Source organism: Anoplopoma fimbria, chromosome 8, assembly GCF_027596085.1.
Source record: "Anoplopoma fimbria isolate UVic2021 breed Golden Eagle Sablefish chromosome 8, Afim_UVic_2022, whole genome shotgun sequence".
Lineage (NCBI taxonomy): Eukaryota > Metazoa > Chordata > Actinopteri > Perciformes > Anoplopomatidae > Anoplopoma > Anoplopoma fimbria.
The window spans coordinates 27606861-27627168 of record NC_072456.1 but is presented as its reverse complement, the minus strand read 5'-3'; the positions used below and the strand labels follow the sequence as shown (position 1 = coordinate 27627168).

Sequence of the window (20308 nt, the reverse complement as noted above, 5' to 3'; positions counted from 1 at the left end):
GCATTCCATTAAGGTGAGCGAGTTCCAGGTCCTGGTCTGAGGTGTATTGGGACACTGAGCCAATGTTAATTAAATTAGTTTTAGGTGTGTCAAACTGTCTATCTTTCTTATTCTTCCAGTTTGAATTAAATTCACATAATTTGATGATTCTCTACAGAAAGACTAGTGGAAAGAAAACATTTATTTTACTACTTTGTCTATTTGCGTCTGTAGATTTCTCCTAAATTCACCAAAAGTTACCATTAGATAATGCCTCATTTGCATATTTAAACATAACATTTCAGAAAACTTGTAATACAAAAAATAATCATCTTAATGTCAGTAATCAACTGGTGAAGTTTCATGTTGATATCTATTAGTTATTTTTTTACCCTATTCACCTGTAGAGTCTTCAACATGTATGTAATTTAACTAAACATATCTTTAAAGGACGTTTTCTCTAAATGAGTTTTTTCTCAGACTCTGATCCAGAAATCTCCACTTCAGTAGCTCTTACATACACCAAACTTTACAGCTTCATTCCTCTCTATATTCTGAAGGTTTCTACAGAGGGGTTTGTTCAGATATCATTCATAGCCTGATTTATACAACATTTAATACTAAAAACATGGAGAAATGGATTGTTTTTATGTCTGTTGACAGTTTTTTCTGATTTATGGAGTGATACAAAGAGATATCTAAAATATAAAAACCTTTGACTCTAATATGTCAACAAACTGTTTTATCCAGTGTTCAGATTTCTGTTCTGGAAATGTATGAAAATAAGCACATATTTAATAAGATAATGCCTCATTTGCACATTTAAACATACATTGTCAGAAAACTTGTGATACAAAACACCCGTAGTGTCATAAAGGCCGAGTTCAAGGGTCACAGTGCTCCAGATCTTCATGTCCTTTCTGTGTTTCTGTGAGTTTGGTGACAGGTTTGATTACACTTTTTAGATATTTTCTAGTAAACCAGGTCTTTGTTGTCGTCCAGCAGGAACTACAACAAGAATGATGAAACTTATTTCCTCGTAGTTTTCTTCAGGCTTCTGGTTCTGTGACTTAAATTCAGTGAGACATGAAATTGAAGTAGAATGGGGGGGTTTGCCAAACAGGAAGTCGTTATGACAATTACATTCTCTTTATATATTTATATAAATGATATATCTGAGCTCTTCTAAAGTTGTGTTTCTGGAACTAGGGAGGAACATTTTGTGTTTTTCTGGTGGGGTTTGGTACTGAGAGTGATTCCAGTCAGCTCTGAAAACTGACCAGTACACCTGACTGTGAGTGTGTGTGTGTGTGTGTGTGTGTGTGTGTGTGTGTGTGTGTGTGTGTGTGTGTGTGTGTGTGTGTGTGTGTGTGTGTGTGTGTGTGTGTGTGTGTGTGTGTGTGCAGCCAGGCAAACATGCACTCTCTGTTCAAGATGTCGGTGCAGTCAGCTGAGCGTTTTGTTCTCCAGAGGAGGAGGAGGAGGAGTTTAGCAGGCTGGATTTTATCTGTGGATTTTATCTGTGCATTTTTGTTTGTGTGTCTGTGTGTGTGTGTGTGTGTGTGTGTGTGTGTGTGTGTGTGTGTGTGTGTGTGTGTGTGTGTGTGTGTGTGTGTGTGTGTGTGTGTGTGTGTGTGTGTGTGTGTGTGTGTGTGTGTGTGTGTGTGTGTGTTGATGCCAGGGAAACGTTTTGTCACATCGTAGCTTTGATCTGTCGCCTCCTACGATCAGTGTTCATATGAGAACAAACAATAAGCTGCTCTGTTGTTTCTGTTTCAGTCACATGCAGCTAAAAGCCTGACCGCCGTCACAAACATACAAATATATATATATAAATATATATAATAATGTTATTATAATCATTAATTAGATATATTTATCATTGTTAATAAATATCACTATCAATGGAGCTAATTCTATTTCCCTGCATCATTTTATCACATAGATTATAAATTAATTAACTCAAGTTTGGCCCCATGATACATTAATAATTGTGTGTTTATGGCTGTAAAAAATAAACTCACAGATTAATAAATGGAGTTTTTATAGAATCTCAGAATCTTATCTTTGTTTATGATTTGCTAAATCATTTTTAAAATTATTTGTCTGCTTTTTTTTTTACACGCAGGAAGCATAAAAATGTGATTAATCTGTTACGTAACCGAATGCATAATATCCTGTCTGCGTTTAATTCCGTCCCCTGTGGCTTGCTGTTGCTCTGCCCATTGGCACAGCGGCAGCAGCAGCAGGAGCACCGTAAAAGGGGAGGGGCTGGGGGGGGGGGGGGGGCTTCTTTCTCCTCCCTGCAGCAGAAGATGAGTGCTCCTCCGAGTGGGAACTGTTTTTCTGAACGAGCTCGGCTGTTTGGACGGAGCCTCTCCACCTGAAGAGCAGCCAGAAGAAGAAGAAGAAGAAGAAGAAGAAGAAGAAGAAGAAGAAGAAGTGAAGCGTGGAGGTCTAAAGACAGAACATGGACTCTTCTGGTTGGGCTCTGGAGATGCTGGGGATGCTGGTCTACGTCGGTGCCTGGCTCTGTGCTCTGGCCACCACCATCCTGCCCCAGTGGCTCACCATGTCCACGGCGCTGCTGCCCGTGGAGAGCTACGAGCTGGGCCTGTGGGAGACCTGCGTGGTCCAGGACATCGGCGGCATGGAGTGCCGGGCCTACGACAGCCTGCTGGGCCTCTCCGGAGACCTCAAGCTGGCCCGCCTCCTCATGTGCGCCTCCCTGGTAGTGGGAGCAGTGGGGATGCTGGTGGCGGTGCCGGGGCTCCACCTGGTCCACAGCTGTGGAGACGGCGGCGGCTCCAGGACCAAGAGGACTCTGATAGTGACGGGAGGCCTGCTGGGGATCATCTCCGGGGTGCTGTGTCTGATCCCCGTGTCCTACATGGCCCACCTGGCCGTGGTGCACTTCTTCGACGACAAGGTGCCCGACGTGGTTCCGCGGTGGGAGTTCGGTGATGCCCTGTTCTGCGGCTGGGCCGGAGGGTTCCTCCTCATGGTGGCCGGGCTCCTCCTGGTCTCCTCCTGCTGGTGCTCCACCGTGGAGCCTTCTCCGGCCCTGCAGCGCAGATACCAGGTGATGAACACGGACGTGACCTTCAGGAAACGCTCAGAGTACGTTTAAAGGAACTGAAGGATGTAGAACCGACGGCACTCGATCAACCGCTTTAAAGAATGATGTAAATATGTTTTATGTGTAAAAGAAGTCGCTCTGTGTCCATCAAATGTTCTTAAAAACAGGTCAAATGTAGAAAACAAGCAGCTATATTGAATGACTCACCTGCAACAATCCAACATCATATAAAAGAAAACCTGCTGTGACAAGTAAAATGAATATTTTTTTAAAAGATGTGTTTTATATAAAATGCTTTATTCTGAGGTTTCTTCAGGACCTTTTTCTCTGATCAGATTCTTAGCTATTTTAAATGCTGTGATTATAAGTTATTCTTTATACTAAAACAATAGATAAAGAACATATTATCCTGTTTATGAGCTGCTTTATGTAGCAAAAATCAGATGATTCACATAAAGAATTATATTGAAATGAGACTGAAAAGTTGCCTCTTTTTTTCTAGAATCTGAATCTGTTTGAAACATATTGTTCTTCAGTTATGTCAGAGGAGGAAACATGGCTGCTCTCCTGCTTTCTCCGCTCGTCTATTAGTAAACCTGTAATGTTTTCTGGACTGAAGTGGTCCCTGAGGGGGGGAGACAGCCACCTCGGCTCAGTTAAGTCTCTTAGGTGTATTGTTTTGTCATTTAGTGTCACTTTGCAATAGTTTTCTGTCTCTTTTTAGTGATTTAGTGATTCTTTGTAGTTGTTTGGTGTCTTTTGTAGTCATTTTATGTCTCTTTAGTTATTTTGTGTCACTTTGTAGTCATTTTGCATTTCTTTGTGTCTCTTTGATGTCACTTTGTGTCACTTTGTAGTGATTTTGTGTTTCTATGTAGTTTTTGTCTCTTTATAGTTGTTTTGTGACACTTTGTGAGCATTTTGTTCCTCTTTTTAGTTATTTTATGTCTCTCGATAGTTGTTTTTTTGTCTTTGTAGTCCTTTTGCTTCTCTTTGAGGTCACTTTGTCTCTTGATAGTTGTTTTGTGTCACTTTGTAGTGATTTTGTGTTTTTCTATAGTTGTTTGGTGTCTTTTTGTGGTCATTTTGTGTCTTTGTGGTTAACTTTTGTGTCTTTGAAGTCATGTTGTGTCTCTTTGAGTTCACTTTGAGTCTCTTGATAGTTGTTTTGAATCACTTTGTAGTGATTTCTTTGTTTCTTTGTGGTTGTTTTTGTCTCTTTATAGTTTTTTCTGTCTTTTTAGTCATTTTGCATCTCTTTGCAGTCATATTTTTCTTCAGTTATGTCAGAGGTGGAAACATGGCTGCTCTCTTACCCCCCCCTCTCATCCGGTCGTCTATTAGGGACAGAAAGCAGCCGGCCTCGGTGCGTCAGGTGTGTCCGCGGCGGTGGAAACGCAGCGTGAGACTAATTCCATCAGATTTCCTGGTGGCTCGCTGGGCTAAGCTGTGTTTAATGAACGCTCCTAATGGGCAGCGTGTACCGGGAAGAATGCAGAACAGGTCGCCCGCCTTGACATAATTACCAAATTTGTATTTGAGGTCAGAGGTCGCCGCTCTCTGCAGTCTGAAACTGTGTGTGTTATTTACATGGAGTCAGGACATGAATGAGTTGTTACCTGTTACCTCCACCTCCTCGAATGATGGAGGTTTCTGATAGCATGAAGATAATGATTTTGTCAGAGAAGCATATGTTTCCTATAAAGAGACTTTACATGATGAGACAATGTAGAAAGACTTCACCTCCTCTTATACATAAGAGCAAGACTCAGACTTTATAGTTCTTTAGCCTCTTTTTGTTAATGTTTCGTGTCTCTCTGTAGTTGTTTTGGTCTTATTGTAGTTTTTCTTTTATCCATGGTTGTTCTGCCCCTTTTTGTAGTTGTTTGCATCCTGCTTTGTAGTGATTTTGTGTCTCTTTAAAGTCTGTTTTATCTCTTCATAGATGTTTTGTGTCTTTAGTCTTTTTGTTTCTCTTTGTATTCATTCTGTGTCTCTTTGCAGTTGTTTTGTGTTTCTTTGAAGATATTTTAGTCGATCGTTGGTCTGCTCCTTTCGTAGTTTTTTTGCATCCCGCTTTGAAGTAATTTTGTGTCCCTTTAAAGTTGATTTTATGTCTTCATAGTTGTTTTGTGTGTGTTTGTGGTAAACATGTGTTCCTTTGAAGGCATTTTGTGCCTCTTTTTAGTTATTTTATGTCTCTCTGTAGTTGTTTTGTGTCTTTTTGTAGTATTTGTGAGTCTTTTTGTAGTCATTTAGTGTTTCTTTAAGGTATCTTTGTGTCTCTTGATGGTGGTTTTGTGTCACTTTGTATTGATTTTGTGTTTCTTTGTGGTTGTGTTGCCCCTTTTCACAGTCGTTTGTTAGTCTGCATGTGGTCTCTTTGCAGCTGTAAAGCATCTCTATGGAGTCATTTTGGTCTGTTTGTCGTTTTTTTGTGTCTCTTTGCAGTTGATTCTTTGTGGTCTTTTTGAGTCTCTTCCTGGTTGGGACTTGTCTCTTTGAGGGACGTTTTGTAGGTGAAGGCTAAGGAGGCCCCTGATACTTTAGGCCCCCGGTCCTGTGTCCAGTAGGTCCGTTCAGTAATCAGTCCCACGCTGCTGGATCGGACTGAGAGTGAAGCTTCCTATCGTCCGACGCCGCGCAGGCTGCAGGGAGGACCTGGTGTCTCCCAGAGAGAGGGGCGTCTATCAGCAGGGGAGGCCGAGAAAACAAACTAAGATGTTCTTCACGATTACCGGAGAACTCCAAGTGCCCTCCGGGCCGGTCGGCGAGCCATAAACATAAAGGAAATGACATGTCGTCTTCTAATGAAGAATTAGGTTTAAATGCATCCGACTACAAACAAACAACCCGACCCTGAAGGGGTTGATAAGTACTGATGAAATCTTTAAATGATTTACTGTCTGACTGTCACATGACCCTCTACGCCGACAGTTCAGATGGAGATAATCGGGGTTCAGACTTTGATAAAATATGATTGGGAATTACAGTTTTCTGTTGCTCAACACACTCATAACAGATACACCATCATGATAATGTTCCTCCACACTCACAATCACCAATAATAACTAAATCCCTCTTATCTGTCTTATCTGGCATGAGAGGAAGACAAGAACCGATACGACAACGTAGAATAAACGAACTGTATTTAAATACTTCAGTAAAGTACTTTATTAGAAACAAAACAGTCACATTACTCCAGTGGTTCCAAACACATGGGTCGGCCCCTTCAGAGGGTCGCAAAGATACATGTGAGGGGTCGTGAGATGATTGATGGGAGAGGAAATAAGTCTTCAACAGCTCTCCTAATGAAAACATCTGAAAGTTAAAGGAGCACTACACTTGATTCTGACAGTTAAAAAAAAAAAAAAAAGGTTTAAAAAATCAATGCAGCAACATGTTCTCACGTTCTATGCTTCAAACTATGGTGGTGTCATTTTAGTTTTGGACGTTTCAGGGACGGTTTGTTGGTTTCGTTTGGACTGTTGTTCAAAATAAACCTCCAAAACAGGTTTACTTAGTTTTTAAGGTTTACTTGGTTGGGTTTGGTTAAAATAATTTAGTTAAATAAATAAGTTACTTAACAAAACCTTGACTTGGTTTTGAAACACATATAACAGTCTCCTGTTGGACGTTTCCGTCCTCCCACCTGCCCTGCACAGACTGTCTCGTTCTTTATAGAGCGCTGCAGGACTTAAGCTTAGTTTTGTAACTTAGCGCTATCACACAGCCAAATATTCACTGATAAAAATACGATTTAAATTAAACAAAGAAGGTCAATTCGTTTTTAGAATATCTACATTTTATATCCTGTAAAATAGTTTACAGGATATTCAACCTTTGTTTCTTCATAATGCACTTAATATCTGACTTCTGTCTTTACATGTCTTGTAGATGTCTGGTAGCACTACTTTTTTAACGCCACACCTCCAGATGTTTTCCCAATTTTCAAACTATTAATTCTTCAAACTTATGCTTCATAGATTTCACACAGCTCCTTCTGAAGCCAAATAATGTCTTCATGTAACTCTATTTTTCTCACATACCCAGTTTAACTCCATCAACACCAGTAAACAGATGCTGAAGTTCCCCTTTAAGAGGAGAAATGAAACTCTTTGGTGAAACCACCTCGACTAGACGCTGCTTTATCTCTAACTGGTTTAATCTTTAACAACGTGTTGCTTTTTAAAAGATTAAGTCTTTCTTATCCAGTAAAGTCATGACTGTAGAGACGAGCTGCTCGTGGAGATATAATGATGATTTATCTGATCATGATCTCTACAGATGATGGCAGGAAGTTAAAAAAGAACAAATCATCTCTCTTGAATCTACTGAAATAAGATCTTTGTTGATGTTCTGTTGGCTTTTGGTCAACACACTTATGATTATGACTTGACAGTTTTAAATTGCACTGATCTCTTCTTATCAGCGCTCCACCATTCTGCATCAAATGACTCCAGATTAGATAAAACATTATGTCAGGATTTACTTTAGAGGAGTAGAAAGGTGAGGAGGGAGGATGGTGAATAATCAGAATATTTCCCCTGAATCTCTTATCTGGAGGAATGCTTTGATATATAAACTCAGTTAATTTAACATCAGTGTGTTTTCAGAGTTCCTCGTCATGCTGCTGCAGAGCTCGCTCCACCTTCATCCACTTCTGGAACTTGTGTTTTTGACGTGAGAGCTGTTCTCAGCTGAAGAGGCCTTTTGTTCCTCAGCAGCGAGCCGCCTCCAGAGAGGTGTGTGTGTGTGTGTGTGTGTGTGTGTGTGTGTGTGTGTGTGTGTGTGTGTGTGTGTGTGTGTGTGTGTGTGTGTGTGTGTGTGTAACAATCACCACTGTGAAGCCTCTCCTCTCCGTACTCACATGCCTGCTCTCGTCAGCCTCCCACCAGGTCACGTGATCCGGGCCTCCAGTCGACCCGACCCGCTCGGACCGTTCTCTCTCTCCTGGTGCTGATTCAGCATTGCTGCACTCCAAATGTCACTACATGATAACGCTGCAGAGATAAACCTTTATTATTACTGCAGATATGAATCCGGCCCTGAACTCTTGTGGCACAAACACACTCCAGACGTAGAAAACAGAATCCAGACGGACAAATTAGTATCTGTAGATTATTTTAAAAGCACAACATTATGAACCAATATGTTGTATTACAGTACAATAATAAAGCAGCTACAACCGATATATTTTATATATTAACAAATAATTACATGAAAGATGTTCGTTTAGCTTTAGAGTCTTTCAGCTCATTGTTTTGGTTTTCTGGCCCACGACTTTACAAGTACTTTTTTTTCAACAAAAAAACTCAAGTGACAAGATGGTGAACATGGCGGCGCGTAAAGCAGCTAAACAGCTAACTTAACCCTCGTGCATCAACAGGGACAATTCAGCTTTTCCGTTTTCATTTTTTGCAACATTCTGTCTGTATTAATGACTTTTTTAAATATAATTTTGTAAGTTGAACCTCAGCTCCTTTAATAAGTAAACTGTGAAGCCAATATACAAACACTCAGACCCTTAAGGACATAAATGTCCAAATGAAACACATTAAAACAACAATGTTTGATTCCACTACATCATAAAATCATGAATTTCTAAGTTATGTTTTTCCTATAGAGATAATACATGTTATTCTCCTGGTGTCCACTAGGGGCATCACTGCTGTATTATAGAGATAATACATGTTATTCTCCATGTGTCCACTAGGGGCATCACTGCTGTATTATGGAGATAATGCATGTTATTCTCCTGGTGTCCACTAGGGGCATCACTGCTGTATTATGGAGATAATACATGTTATTCTCCTGGTGTCCACTAGGGGCATCACTGCTGTATTATGAAGCACTGCAGTGTTCAATGCCATGCATATCACAGACTGTAAACAAAATGTTAATCCCCTTAGAATTTAGTTAACAGAAAATAATTAATTATTTACAGCAGTATCATGTAAACAAACTGTCAGAATATAACTCTGTGTCGTGGTTAAATTCAGAAAATAATTAATATTTAATAGTTATGATCAAAACTGATGTTGGTTAAAAGATTTAACTCATTAAAAGCGGAAAATAATATTTGCACAAATAATAAAAATGCTTTTTTCCAGTAGTAATAGTCAAATCAGTTCTTATTTTTTAGACTATGGTTTGATGATAATTCATTTTTGACTGTTCTTGGTGAAGCTGTATTTTGATGTAGATCTCCGTGTTGTTGGTGATATCATGGCTGAAACTCAAACTGCAGTTCCTCAGTCGATGAGTCGTTTCTTAAATCTTTTCTTTTCTGACATCGTTCTTTCTTGTCGATGAAAAAAGATGAATATATAAAGTGTTGATGTTTTGCCATCATGAGAGTTCCTCGCTGTGAAATGCAGGATTATCTTTCCCCTGGTTGTCTCCGTTCTGTATATGTTCATATATCGGGTCCCCGTTGTCTTTAGGGGCCTCCGGGCTCAAGGCCGTCCAGGCGTAGCGGTAGCAGAGGAAAAGCAGCCCGCTAACGAGCATCAGTATGGAGGCGATGAAGCCCACGGCGATGGCCGATCCGACCTGCTGACTCGCCGGAGTGGCCGGTAGATGGAACTCTGGAGGAAAGTTTATGCTGCTGTTGTTCAGAACCGAGCTCATGTTCCACGCCAGCGAAACCAAACAGAGCGTCCCCGCCACCAAGTACATCGTCCCCGCCAGCACGAACGCCAGCCGCATGTTCCTACGATCCTCCACCGAGAAGTAGACCATCCTCATGGCCACCGCGCCGCAGACGTTCCCCACCAGGCCGAAGATCAGCGCCAGAACCATCAGCACCTGAGCGGTGGCGACCTCTACTGGAGTGAACGGGTCCGAGAAGGCGATGCTGCGGCAGTTCTCGATCCCGTCGAAGGCGTGGCTGTAGAAACACGCCCTCCAGATGCCGACCCAGGCCACGCCCGAGGTCACGGCGGAGAGGTCGTCCAGGCGCCACAGCCGCCACTCGTTCAGGCCGGTGGCGGCCATGGTGAGGATCCACGCCACGGCGCCCACTGTCAGGCCCAGGAACTGCCAGTGAGCGGTGTGAGCTAAGTAAATCATCCTGCTGACGGAGGAGCCGCTAACGCTCAGAGAGACGGATCGATGACTCGCACATGGTTGAGTTCACGCTGCTCACACCTCCTGAAAACACAAACATCCACAATATGTTAAACATATTTATACACTTTATAGGCAGTTATTGAACAGAAGATTCATAACTTTGCTTTAATCAGTGTATAATCACCCAAAACTAAGCCATTTATATCTATGTAGAGAGGCTCGTCTTCCACGGAGTCCGCCATCTCGCATCGACATGTTTCTACAGCAGCCCAGAACGGACAAACTCAACATGTCAGCAACATTTTCTCTACATCTTTCTAATAATTTAGCATGTTAACAACATTTCTCTTTATCTCTCTAATAGTTTATTTTTCTGGGCTGCAGCAGCTGAGAGGGCTGAGGAGGTTAGCAGAAGGCTAAACTAGCTTTACTATTAGCAACATTTCTCTTCATCTCTAAACCCAACGACACATGGAGATGACATTGTGTAACTTCCTCCCACTACTCTGAGGGGATCCATGTTGACCTCCAGGTAACACTGATCAAGACGTCGGCTGTAGAAGAGTCTATAAAGGTGAAAATAGAAATAAAAGGCAATTCTTTCCACCATCAGCGTCTCAATAAATCCCTTTAAATCCAGGACCTCATTACTCTCTTTAATAATTGGTGCCTGTGAAACACATGGAAGTATCCTTTATATTTTTATCATTGGAGAAAATGAAATGCAGATATTGTCTGGAAAGGTGAGGTGTTGTGACACAGGGTTATTAATGAATAATTATTAATTAAGGCTCCCAAAACCAACCAGCACTCCTATGATGGAAAACTACTGCAGGTGTTCAGGGTGTCAATGAGGTTGAAGTACTTTAATTGAACACTTCTATATTCTATAAAAAGCACCTTGTGAGCACATTGTTAACGTAAAACAAGGTTTTAAAACCACATGCTGACACTGCGCAGCTCTACAACAAGGCAGCACCATTAAGTTATGATGCAGAACTTCTTTGAGTTTTTAGACTAAAGATGTCTGTAGTTTAAAGAGACAAGTTTACAATTAATCAAATAACCAAACCTCACTGACACACAGTGAAGCTTTTTGGTTGATAGTAATTCATCGGTGTATTATATTTATTTACATAAACTCAAATGTTTTAAACTGCAATATAAAAAACAATCTATATAAACAGTTTGTCATGAACAGGTGCAACATGTGGAAGCATCTGAAATAGTCGGCACATGAACAATAAACAACTCAACATAATGTTGAGTTGTTTATTGTTGCACTTACTATATTCGTATTAGTTTGTTGCAATTATTGTTTTCGTAGTAATTTGCCTCTGCACTATACTTTTGCTCTGGTTTATGCTTTAAGATGCTTGTTTAAGAAAGGAGATGCACTTATGACTTCTGGTGACTAGTAGTTCTCTTGAATACCTATGTTGAATACACTTCCTGTAAGTCGCTTTGGATAAAAGCGTCTGCTAAATGCCTGTAATGTAATGTAATGTAATGTAAGTAAAGGTGATTAATAAATCAAGTTTACTATTAAGACCATGTTCTCCTAATCTGTTATTTTAATTATTCTAATTATTTACAGGAGAAGTTTTATATGTAAAAGCATTTAATGTTGATGTTTTTTAAAATATACATTATTAAATACTACCATGGAAGAAGAACCTGGACTAAATCTTTAAGTTTGTCGGACAAATTCTACATACTATATATATATATATATATATATATATATATATATTTAGATCTTTGGCACAAGCTATTATGACAGCGTAGACTTTGAGCTATCTAAATATCTTCTATCTTTCTCCTAAATCATCAAGGATACAACGAACTGTATGACAGCATAACTTTCTCAAATACAATATTAAAAAAAACTTTGTTATGTATTGGGAATGTGCATAAATACCTTCAAAATAAAATGAAAACGTTGATGAATTATGTTGAGACGTAGAATAAAAGCAGTAAAGTGTGTCTAAGCTTTACTGGAGTTAATGATTGTCCATTTAAATCCCAACTTTATGCAGTTAAATAAAAGTTATTGTCCCGTCACTCACCTTTAAATAAGTTCAGATCTTCTGTTCTCAAAATAAACTGAATCCCTCCACAGACGCGTTATTGATCACAGCAGAGTTAATCTGACTGATCGTCTCTGTGAGAGAAACAGGCGACTAGTTAAAGAAACTCCAAAGTCTTTTTTTACCTTCCTCACTATCAGGTGAGTGCTGGGCGTGGGAGACGTTAATGAATGACCGTGAAGAACCAGCTGAACAAAATCAATCAAACACCAGACTGCGTGATTTCAGCAGACTCTTTTATTTGATATAAAGGAGCTCGGCTGGTAAAGTGTTAAGAGTCGGGCTGCAGCAGTGCATGAAGCGCGTGAAAAAAAACCAACATAACAAAATGTGCAGAACAAACATCCTCTTGTGGGGGGGGTTAAATTTTAGTTTTAGTGTTTGAAATTCATCTAGAAGTAACAACTGTGGTAACATTTAACATCTGCACCGTGAATAACCAAAAACACAGTGAAGTCATGAGAGGAAATACAGAAACACTTTATACGAGGCAGGATCACAATCTATACAAGTCTCTTTCTTTTTTTTGTGGCTGTGAATTGAAACGGAGCAGCGACATGAAGAGAGCGGACGGTGATTCACAGGCACTTCAAAATAAAACGTGATTTCACTTAAAGTGTGAACGTGAAGTGCTGCTGCTCTTCTGTGTCGTAGATATCACTTCATGTTCTGTTCACTGCAGAGTAAAAGCTTCTTCAGGGAGGGAAGCCACGGCACAAACTTCTTAGTACAAAGGCCACTAGTTTATATTTATATAAAGGTTTAAAAAATAAAAACACCTTTGTGTTTACTGAAATATTCGGCCAGATTTGATGTGAAATTATTCAAACATGATAAATACTTCTAGTTCGTGAAGCGCGGCTGCTCAAATCAGTTGAAGATAAAATACTGTCTCCTCCTGCGCCGATTCAAAAGGCTACAATAAATTACTAAAAAAAATAAAAACAAACAGAATGGCATGAAAGACATTAGATAGACAGTGGTTTGTGGACGCCAGGAGAACGTCCCTCAGGAACATCTGGAGGCTGTGAGACAGAGTGGTGTTATGGAGGTCCAGCTGAGAGGAACCTTCAGCAGAAAACAAAACAAAAGTGTCTGCTAGTCTTTGTCTCCCTCTGCTGGTCACCAGGCTCAACTGCACCTCGGAGGAACACGAGTGTCAATCATCAGTCACGTCAGAGACAGACAGTCTAGAAGTTGAGCCTCTGCTCTATCGGCAGGCTGTCCGTCAGACACTTCAGCTGCTCCTCCCCCAGCTTGATTTTGTCCTCCAGCTTTCTCTGCTCGATGATGAGCGCCGACTTCATCTTGACAAAGTGCTCGTAGTCCGTGAGGCCGTCCCCCGGCAGGTGGTGGGCCAGGATGTCGTAGACCAGGCGCTCCCGGCGGTCCAGGTTCTCCTTCAGCTCCTTGGCGTCCTCGTGCTGTCGGATCAGCAGCTTCCTCTTCTCCGTCAACGTGCGCTGTGGAGGAAAGAAGCACATAAAGAGTTTTATTACCAAACGATTTAAGCTTTGAACCGTGGCATCGTAGCGTGACACAAAGAGGTTTTTACTCTGGGAGCTGTTTGTGGCAAATAGCCATAAAGCAACCTGCGCAATGACGAGGAGGGATTATAATCATCTATAAACTCATATCTCATAGATTACTTTATTATCTTTATACAAACCCTGTGAGGAAAGAAGTCAAATATTAAAGTAATTATAAAGAAACAAAGGTTGAATATCCTGTAAACTATTTGATTTGGCTGCAAAATATTTATTCAAATGTAGATTTTTTGTTTTCAGACCTCCTGTTTCTAAAGCATCTAAAAACGTATAAGTGTTTTAATCAGTTAATATTTGTGACGTCATGTGACTGAACAAAAATTCAAATGTTCACGACCAAGCAGCGCTACAAGACAGTCTTAAACTGGTCTTAAAGCTGCATTCTCTCTCCTGTCCACCAGGGGGCGACTCCTCTGGTTGTATAGAAGTCTATGAGAAAATGACTCTACTTCTCTCTTGATTTATTCCCTCAGTAAACATTGTAAACATGAGTTTATGGTCTCAATCTCTAGTTTCAAGTCTTCTTCAATACAGCATGATGTTCATTTAGTAAATGATGCTCCATTTAGAGTCAAACAGACCATAAAGCAGGGGATGCTTTAGGGCGGGGCTACACACTGATTGACAGGTCGCTCTAGGTCTCCTCACCCTCTCCTCCGCGGTGGCGTCCTCCTCCAGACTGTTGAGGGCGTTCTCCACTCTGGCCAGGCGGCCCGACAGCGACAGCAGCAGGCTCACCACTTTGTCCAGGTCACCGACAAACATCCGGAACTTGTCCAGCTCGTTGGGTTTGCAGACCTGCTGGACTCGAGCCTCCACCTCGTCTCCCAGAGCGTTGTTGTCCAGGACGTCCTCCTGAAGACTCTCACGGGCCTCACGCAGAACCTGGAGCTTCTTGCTGAGGGAGTCGATCAGCTCTTGCTGCAGAAAACAGACAAGATACCAAAACCTTCAATTTCATCTTTAAACCAATATTCTCTGTTTCATTTTCTGTCAGGTGTAAACTTGAGGGGAGATCATGTGTGTGTGTGTGTGTGTGTGTGTGTGTGTGTGTGTGTGTGTGTGTGTGTGTGTGTGTGTGTGTGTGTGTGTGTGTGTGTGTATCTGTGTCTGTCTGTCTGTCTGTCTGGCTAATCTAACATACTACTGGCTCCATCAGCCTGATATCTTTTTTTTTTATAGCTCATTTATGACTGTATCTTCAAAAAACTGTCTTGATTCTAGTGATTCACACTTTAAAAAACAACAATACTATTTTATTTTGGCTGTTGTCTTGATGCAAAAATGACATTTTTCTGTTTCTCACTCAAAACAATAAACAGATGTAGTTTGGTGACGTGGTGAAGCAGCGTGGGATCATGGGAGTTGTTGTTTTCATCCTTCAGTGTTCATGGTTGAGGAGGTTTTACCACAGAGGTTTCCTCCTCTGATTAAATACTGAATGAAGCAGCTTCATGTTAAAAATCTGTGTTTCTCTGAAGCTTTTCAAGGACAAAGTCCCTCCTGGAGGAGAGACGAGCTGATGCTAACATTAGCTTGCTTTTCTGATAACTTAAGATCCAGACATCTGAGAACTTTAATACTTCATCAAGATATAAAAATGTTGACTTGAAACTGGATAAGAAGTGATTATATGAAGCCATCGACAGTTTCCAAATGAAACACACAGATACTTTGATTAAAATAACAGATTTCTCAGGTGTGAAAATGATTGGAATCATTTGGAATAATGTAAATACACAACTCAACAACATCTATAACATAGGTCTAGTCATTTATAGACACTTTTAATGGGTAAAAGTTTCATATTAAACCTTTAACCAGCCGGTAGTAGAGTTCAATGCAAGTGATCAACAACTATTTCAGCAGCAAAAGAGGTTTGAGGCTAAAAACAAGCTTTAGCTAGTCTGTGGCTCGAAAACTGACATTGGTAGAAAAGTTTGGTCTCAGTTTCAAACCAGAGAAAAACATATTCTATGATCCACTAAAGATATACAGGATACAAGATAAAGGAATTCCTGTTCTTGTCTGTTACACTTTCCAAGCATTTCCCCACAGAGTCAATATGTACGGGTCCAGTAAGAGACTTTACCTTCTTGTTGGCCAGATCGATGTCCAGCTCGTCTTCGGAGTCTTCCTCCTCCTCCTCCTGCTCCTGCATGTCCTTCATCTTAATGAGGAGCTCGGCTTTGGGAGCAGATGTGCTGTAATACGTGGAGCTGGTCACCATGGTTACAGCGGACGCCATGCTGTCCTCCTTTTCCCTGAAATACAACGTCGGTCATGTTACTGAGACGCCTCATGAAGAACCACGAGAACTACAAACACATGAAGAACCACGAGAACTACAAACACATGAAGAACCACGAGAACTACAAACACATGAAGAACCACGAGAACTACAAACACATGAAGAACCACTAGAACTACAAACACATGAAGAACCACGAGAACTACAAACACATGAAGAACCACTAGAACTACAAACACATGAAGAACCACTAGAACTACAAACACATGAAGAACCACTAGAACTACAAACACATGAAGAACCACTAGAACTACAAACACATGAAGAACCACTAGAACTACAAACACATGAAGAACCACTAGAACAAACACATGAAGAACCACGAGAACTACAAACACATGAAGAACCACTAGAACTACAAACACATGAAGAACCACTAGAACTACAAACACATGAAGAACCACTAGAACTACAAACACATGAAGAACCACGAGAACTACAAACACATGAAGAACCACTAGAACTACAAACACATGAAGAGAACTACAAACAAAGAACTACAAACACATGAAGAACCACTAGAACTACAAACACATGAGCCTCATGAAGAACCACTAGAACTACAAACACATGAAGAACCACTAGAACTACAAACACATGAAGAACCACGAGAACTACAAACACATGAAGAACCACGAGAACTACAAACACATGAAGAACCACATGAAGAGAACTACAAACACATGAAGAACCACGAGAACTACAAACACATGAAGAACCACATGAAGAACCACGAGAGAACTACAAACACATGAGAACTACAAACACATGAAGAACCACTAGAACTACAAACACATGAAGAACCACTAGAACTACAAACACATGAAGAACCACTAGAACTACAAACACATGAAGAACCACTAGAACTACAAACACATGAGCCTCATGAAGAACCACTAGAACTACAAACACATGAAGAACCACTAGAACTACAAACACATGAAGAACCACGAGAACTACAAACACATGAAGAACCACGAGAACTACAAACACATGAAGAACCACTAGAACTACAAACACATGAGCGGGGCTGAAACAAATGTCTTTTATTTACATTCAAATAATGAGGTTTTTGAATGTGTCGTCACAACAAAATATCCTCCATTTGAATAAAGTGATTCATCGGATTAAATAGTTTATTAGTCGAAGTTTATTCAGCTTATTGTTCAATTTAACTCATTAAGAAAATGGTTTATCTGATCTTAAAGGTCCAGTGTTTAGTTTCATGTTCTTATACACTGATGAAAAATGTATTGTTATTAAAATTAATTTCCAATTTGGCCAAAAGAACCCAGAGAATCCTTGAAGTATCTTTGCCGTCAGTCAGACCTTTATGACGGAGAACTGGATCTGTTACCTCTGCTCTCTACAAAGACACCAGACTACATTCACACAAACAGAGATTTTTGGTGTTTCAAAGGGTCTCACAATAACACAAACAGACTAACAGGTGGAGGCAGCAGTAGAGCAGCAGCTCCTGTGTTCTGAGAGGTTAAGTCTCTGTTTGTGTGAATGTAGTCTGGTGTCTTTGTAGAGAGCATAGATAACAGCTTCAGTTCTCCGTCATAAAGGTAAAGAGGTGTAAATATTCTAAATATAGCGTTCTCTTAAACTGATATTGATTCTTTTAGGAGTCTAAAATACGTCCACAGCAGAACATTGATCTGCTCCGTGCTGGTTCTCCTGTCTGTTTCTACAAACATCTGCTGTAGTGAAACACTGACTGTGGAGGAGAACCTCACACAGACACACTGATAAACATCTCTACTCAGCTGATCAGATAAATAAACAGTAGACTGACCTTTCCTCAGCGGGTCGGCTGACCTTCCTTCTCTGATGAGCTCCTTCTAACAGCTGCTCCCCCTGAGGGAAGATGCCCTCCATCAGGTCCATGGTGGTCTTCATCTTGCTCTGGTCCAGAATATCAGCCAGTGATTTATCCTTTCCCATGATGCTCTTGGCCAGCTCCTCTCTCTTCTGATCCTCAGACAGTCGTGTGGTCTCCGTCAGCTGACCGTCAGAGTTGTGATCTCTGTCGGTGGTCATGTACGTTTCTGTCTGAGCGTTCTGCGTTTCGTCCGGATCCTTCTGGCGAGTGAACGCACAGAAGACCGAGTCCTGCCCCGCGGCTCCCAGACCGCCGAGCCGGATCACACCGGGACCCTGGTCCTCCACAGCGGGGGGGTCAGTGTGCTGCAGAAAGGGACTCGTCTCCTTCTCTGCGACGCCCTCCGAGTGGACGATCCTGATCGGGACTTTCTTCACTGCAGAATGTTGGTTATCTATCACATGCTCCGTCCTGAAACATCAGAGAGAGAGAGACAGAGAGAGAGAGAGAGAGAGAGAGAGAGAGAGAGAGAGAGAGTCTTTTAAAAAGAAGCTCTAAGAATTATTTAAACGTTTGCTGCTTTATGCACACTGATATTTTCTTTCCATGCCCAGTGAGCTGAATATATCGGAGACATCTGGACGACTCCTCCCACCTTTCTCTGCTGGATGTAATGATCCGAGTCAGAAGCTCTCTACAGATGATATCAATTAGTTCTGAATCAAGAGGATGAACAAAACGGCTTCGGAAAAAACTACATTTTTCGTTATTTAACTCAACTAAGACTTATTTTATAGAAACATGGAAACAACGTGGACAGAAGTCACTGATTCTACAAAGGCAGTGACTCAATGAGCTCCTTTGTGCTCGTAGCACGAAGACACAGAGGAGCAGACTGTATGCAAAAGGATTTTTATCTTCAATACATTAGTGGTAATATGATTGATGAGAAATGTGTAAGTTTAGCGTGCAAAAAAGCTTAAAAAATAAGATGTATCTCTGTTGTTGGTGTTTTAATAAGTTACATAAATGTAAGAATGTGTAACTCACTTTTAGGTTTCAAAAGAACAGTTACTTTTAAGTGATTTTTATGTATTTTCTTGAGGGAAGCATTTATTAAATAAGAATGTAGGATTGGCATTTATAAGCATTATACTTGCTGCCTGTGTCTTTCAGTCACATTGTATACTCTGTAGTATACAGTCTACACTGACTGTATTGTGTGCAATAGCTGAATAAAATAAAACTAATACATGAGGAGTTACATCACTGTGTTCTGACTAAACTGTAGTTTTTACAGCTGCAGATTTATTCTATGATTGAGAACAATCTGAGTTGACTTTGGAAATTTAAAATAATATTAGTGCAGCCTGATCTTAATCTGACAGAAGATATCTGCAGGGGTTAAAAACAATGAATAGACATGCAACAAATTGAATGTTGATTTACAATTGTAATAAATATGAATGAAGCTGTCTTTGCTGTTTCAAATGGTCCACCAAAGTCTCACAATAACACAAACTAACTGAGGCAGCAGTAGAGCAGTAACTCCTGTGTTCTGAGAGGTTAAATCACTGTTTTTGTCAATGGAGTCTGGTGTCTATATTCATCTTTTTTCTCTGCACTTTTCTATAAATCCCCTTCTGATAAAACACAAAATCTTTTACCTGTCTGAGTCCTCGTCCTGTAGAGAGACCGGAGGTTTGTCACTGAGTCTCTGAGGAGAAAACTGTGGAGAAGGAGAGCGCTGCCCCTCCATGGAGACCGGCCCTGGAGGTCTGTGGGGGGGAGACGGGGGAGTCGAGGCCGGCTGAGGATTGGATGTTGACAGATGATGTGCTGCCCCTTGTCCTTTGTCCTCGAGTCCTTTGGCCTGCTCAGAATCTCCCTCTGCAGCGTGGGCCGGGTCCGGGTCAGCCTGAGGAGAGCAGTGGGTGAGGATCTCGCTCTGGGAACCAGAGAGGGACTCCAGGGAGTCGACCTCAGGGCATTCGGGTGGGGGAGAGGGCCAACTCCTCGGCCCAGACGGCGGCTCGCTGTGGTCGCGGTCCTCCAGCGGAGGGAGGGTCGACTCCGGGAGACTGTGGGATCCCGAGGTGGGTCTGTGGGTCACGGCGGCGGGTCCAGCTCTGAGTCTGGAGTCCAGGTTTGCTCCTGGAGGAGGAGGAGGCGGAGGAGGAGGCGCTGAGTACTGAGCCTCTCTCACTCTGCAGTCGCCGGGTTCTCCGTCAGGGAACCTGAGGAACACAATGCTGAGCTCTTAATCACACAGCCAGGGGAGCTATCATCTGCAGCTCAATCAAATAACACACTCTGCTCGGAGGCCTGTTGGTTCTCTCTCTGCAGCCTCTGTGATTATGCCAGCATGACAAGACACACGTCTCCCTTCTCCTCTGACAA

At 41.4% G+C, this 20308-nt stretch overlaps 3 protein-coding genes across 3 annotated transcripts in view; 1 reads left to right on the top strand and 2 right to left on the bottom strand.

The window, feature by feature from the left end:
- The first annotated feature begins 2449 nt into the window (after positions 1–2449).
- On the top strand, positions 2450–3109 carry LOC129095102 (putative claudin-24). Its single transcript, XM_054603480.1, has one exon. It carries the CDS (start codon positions 2450–2452, stop codon positions 3107–3109), a length of 660 nt encoding a protein of 219 aa, XP_054459455.1.
- Positions 3110–9409: 6300 nt separating this feature from the next.
- cldn34a (claudin 34a) lies at positions 9410–10132 on the bottom strand. The gene has a single exon (XM_054603570.1). The coding sequence runs from the start codon at positions 10130–10132 to the stop codon at positions 9410–9412; it is 723 nt and encodes a 240-aa protein (XP_054459545.1).
- A 2311-nt stretch (positions 10133–12443) lies between these two features.
- shroom2a (shroom family member 2a) overlaps positions 12444–20308 on the bottom strand; it is a 41195-nt gene continuing 33330 nt past the window's right edge. The window contains exons 7-11 of the mRNA XM_054602244.1: positions 19576–20145; positions 17882–18379; positions 15862–16033; positions 14418–14690; positions 12444–13685 (exon numbers count right to left, since the gene is read on the bottom strand). Coding sequence (XP_054458219.1) covers positions 13413–13685; positions 14418–14690; positions 15862–16033; positions 17882–18379; positions 19576–20145 — 1786 coding nt within the window. The 3' untranslated portion in view covers positions 12444–13412. The remainder of the gene's footprint in view (positions 13686–14417; positions 14691–15861; positions 16034–17881; positions 18380–19575; positions 20146–20308) is intronic.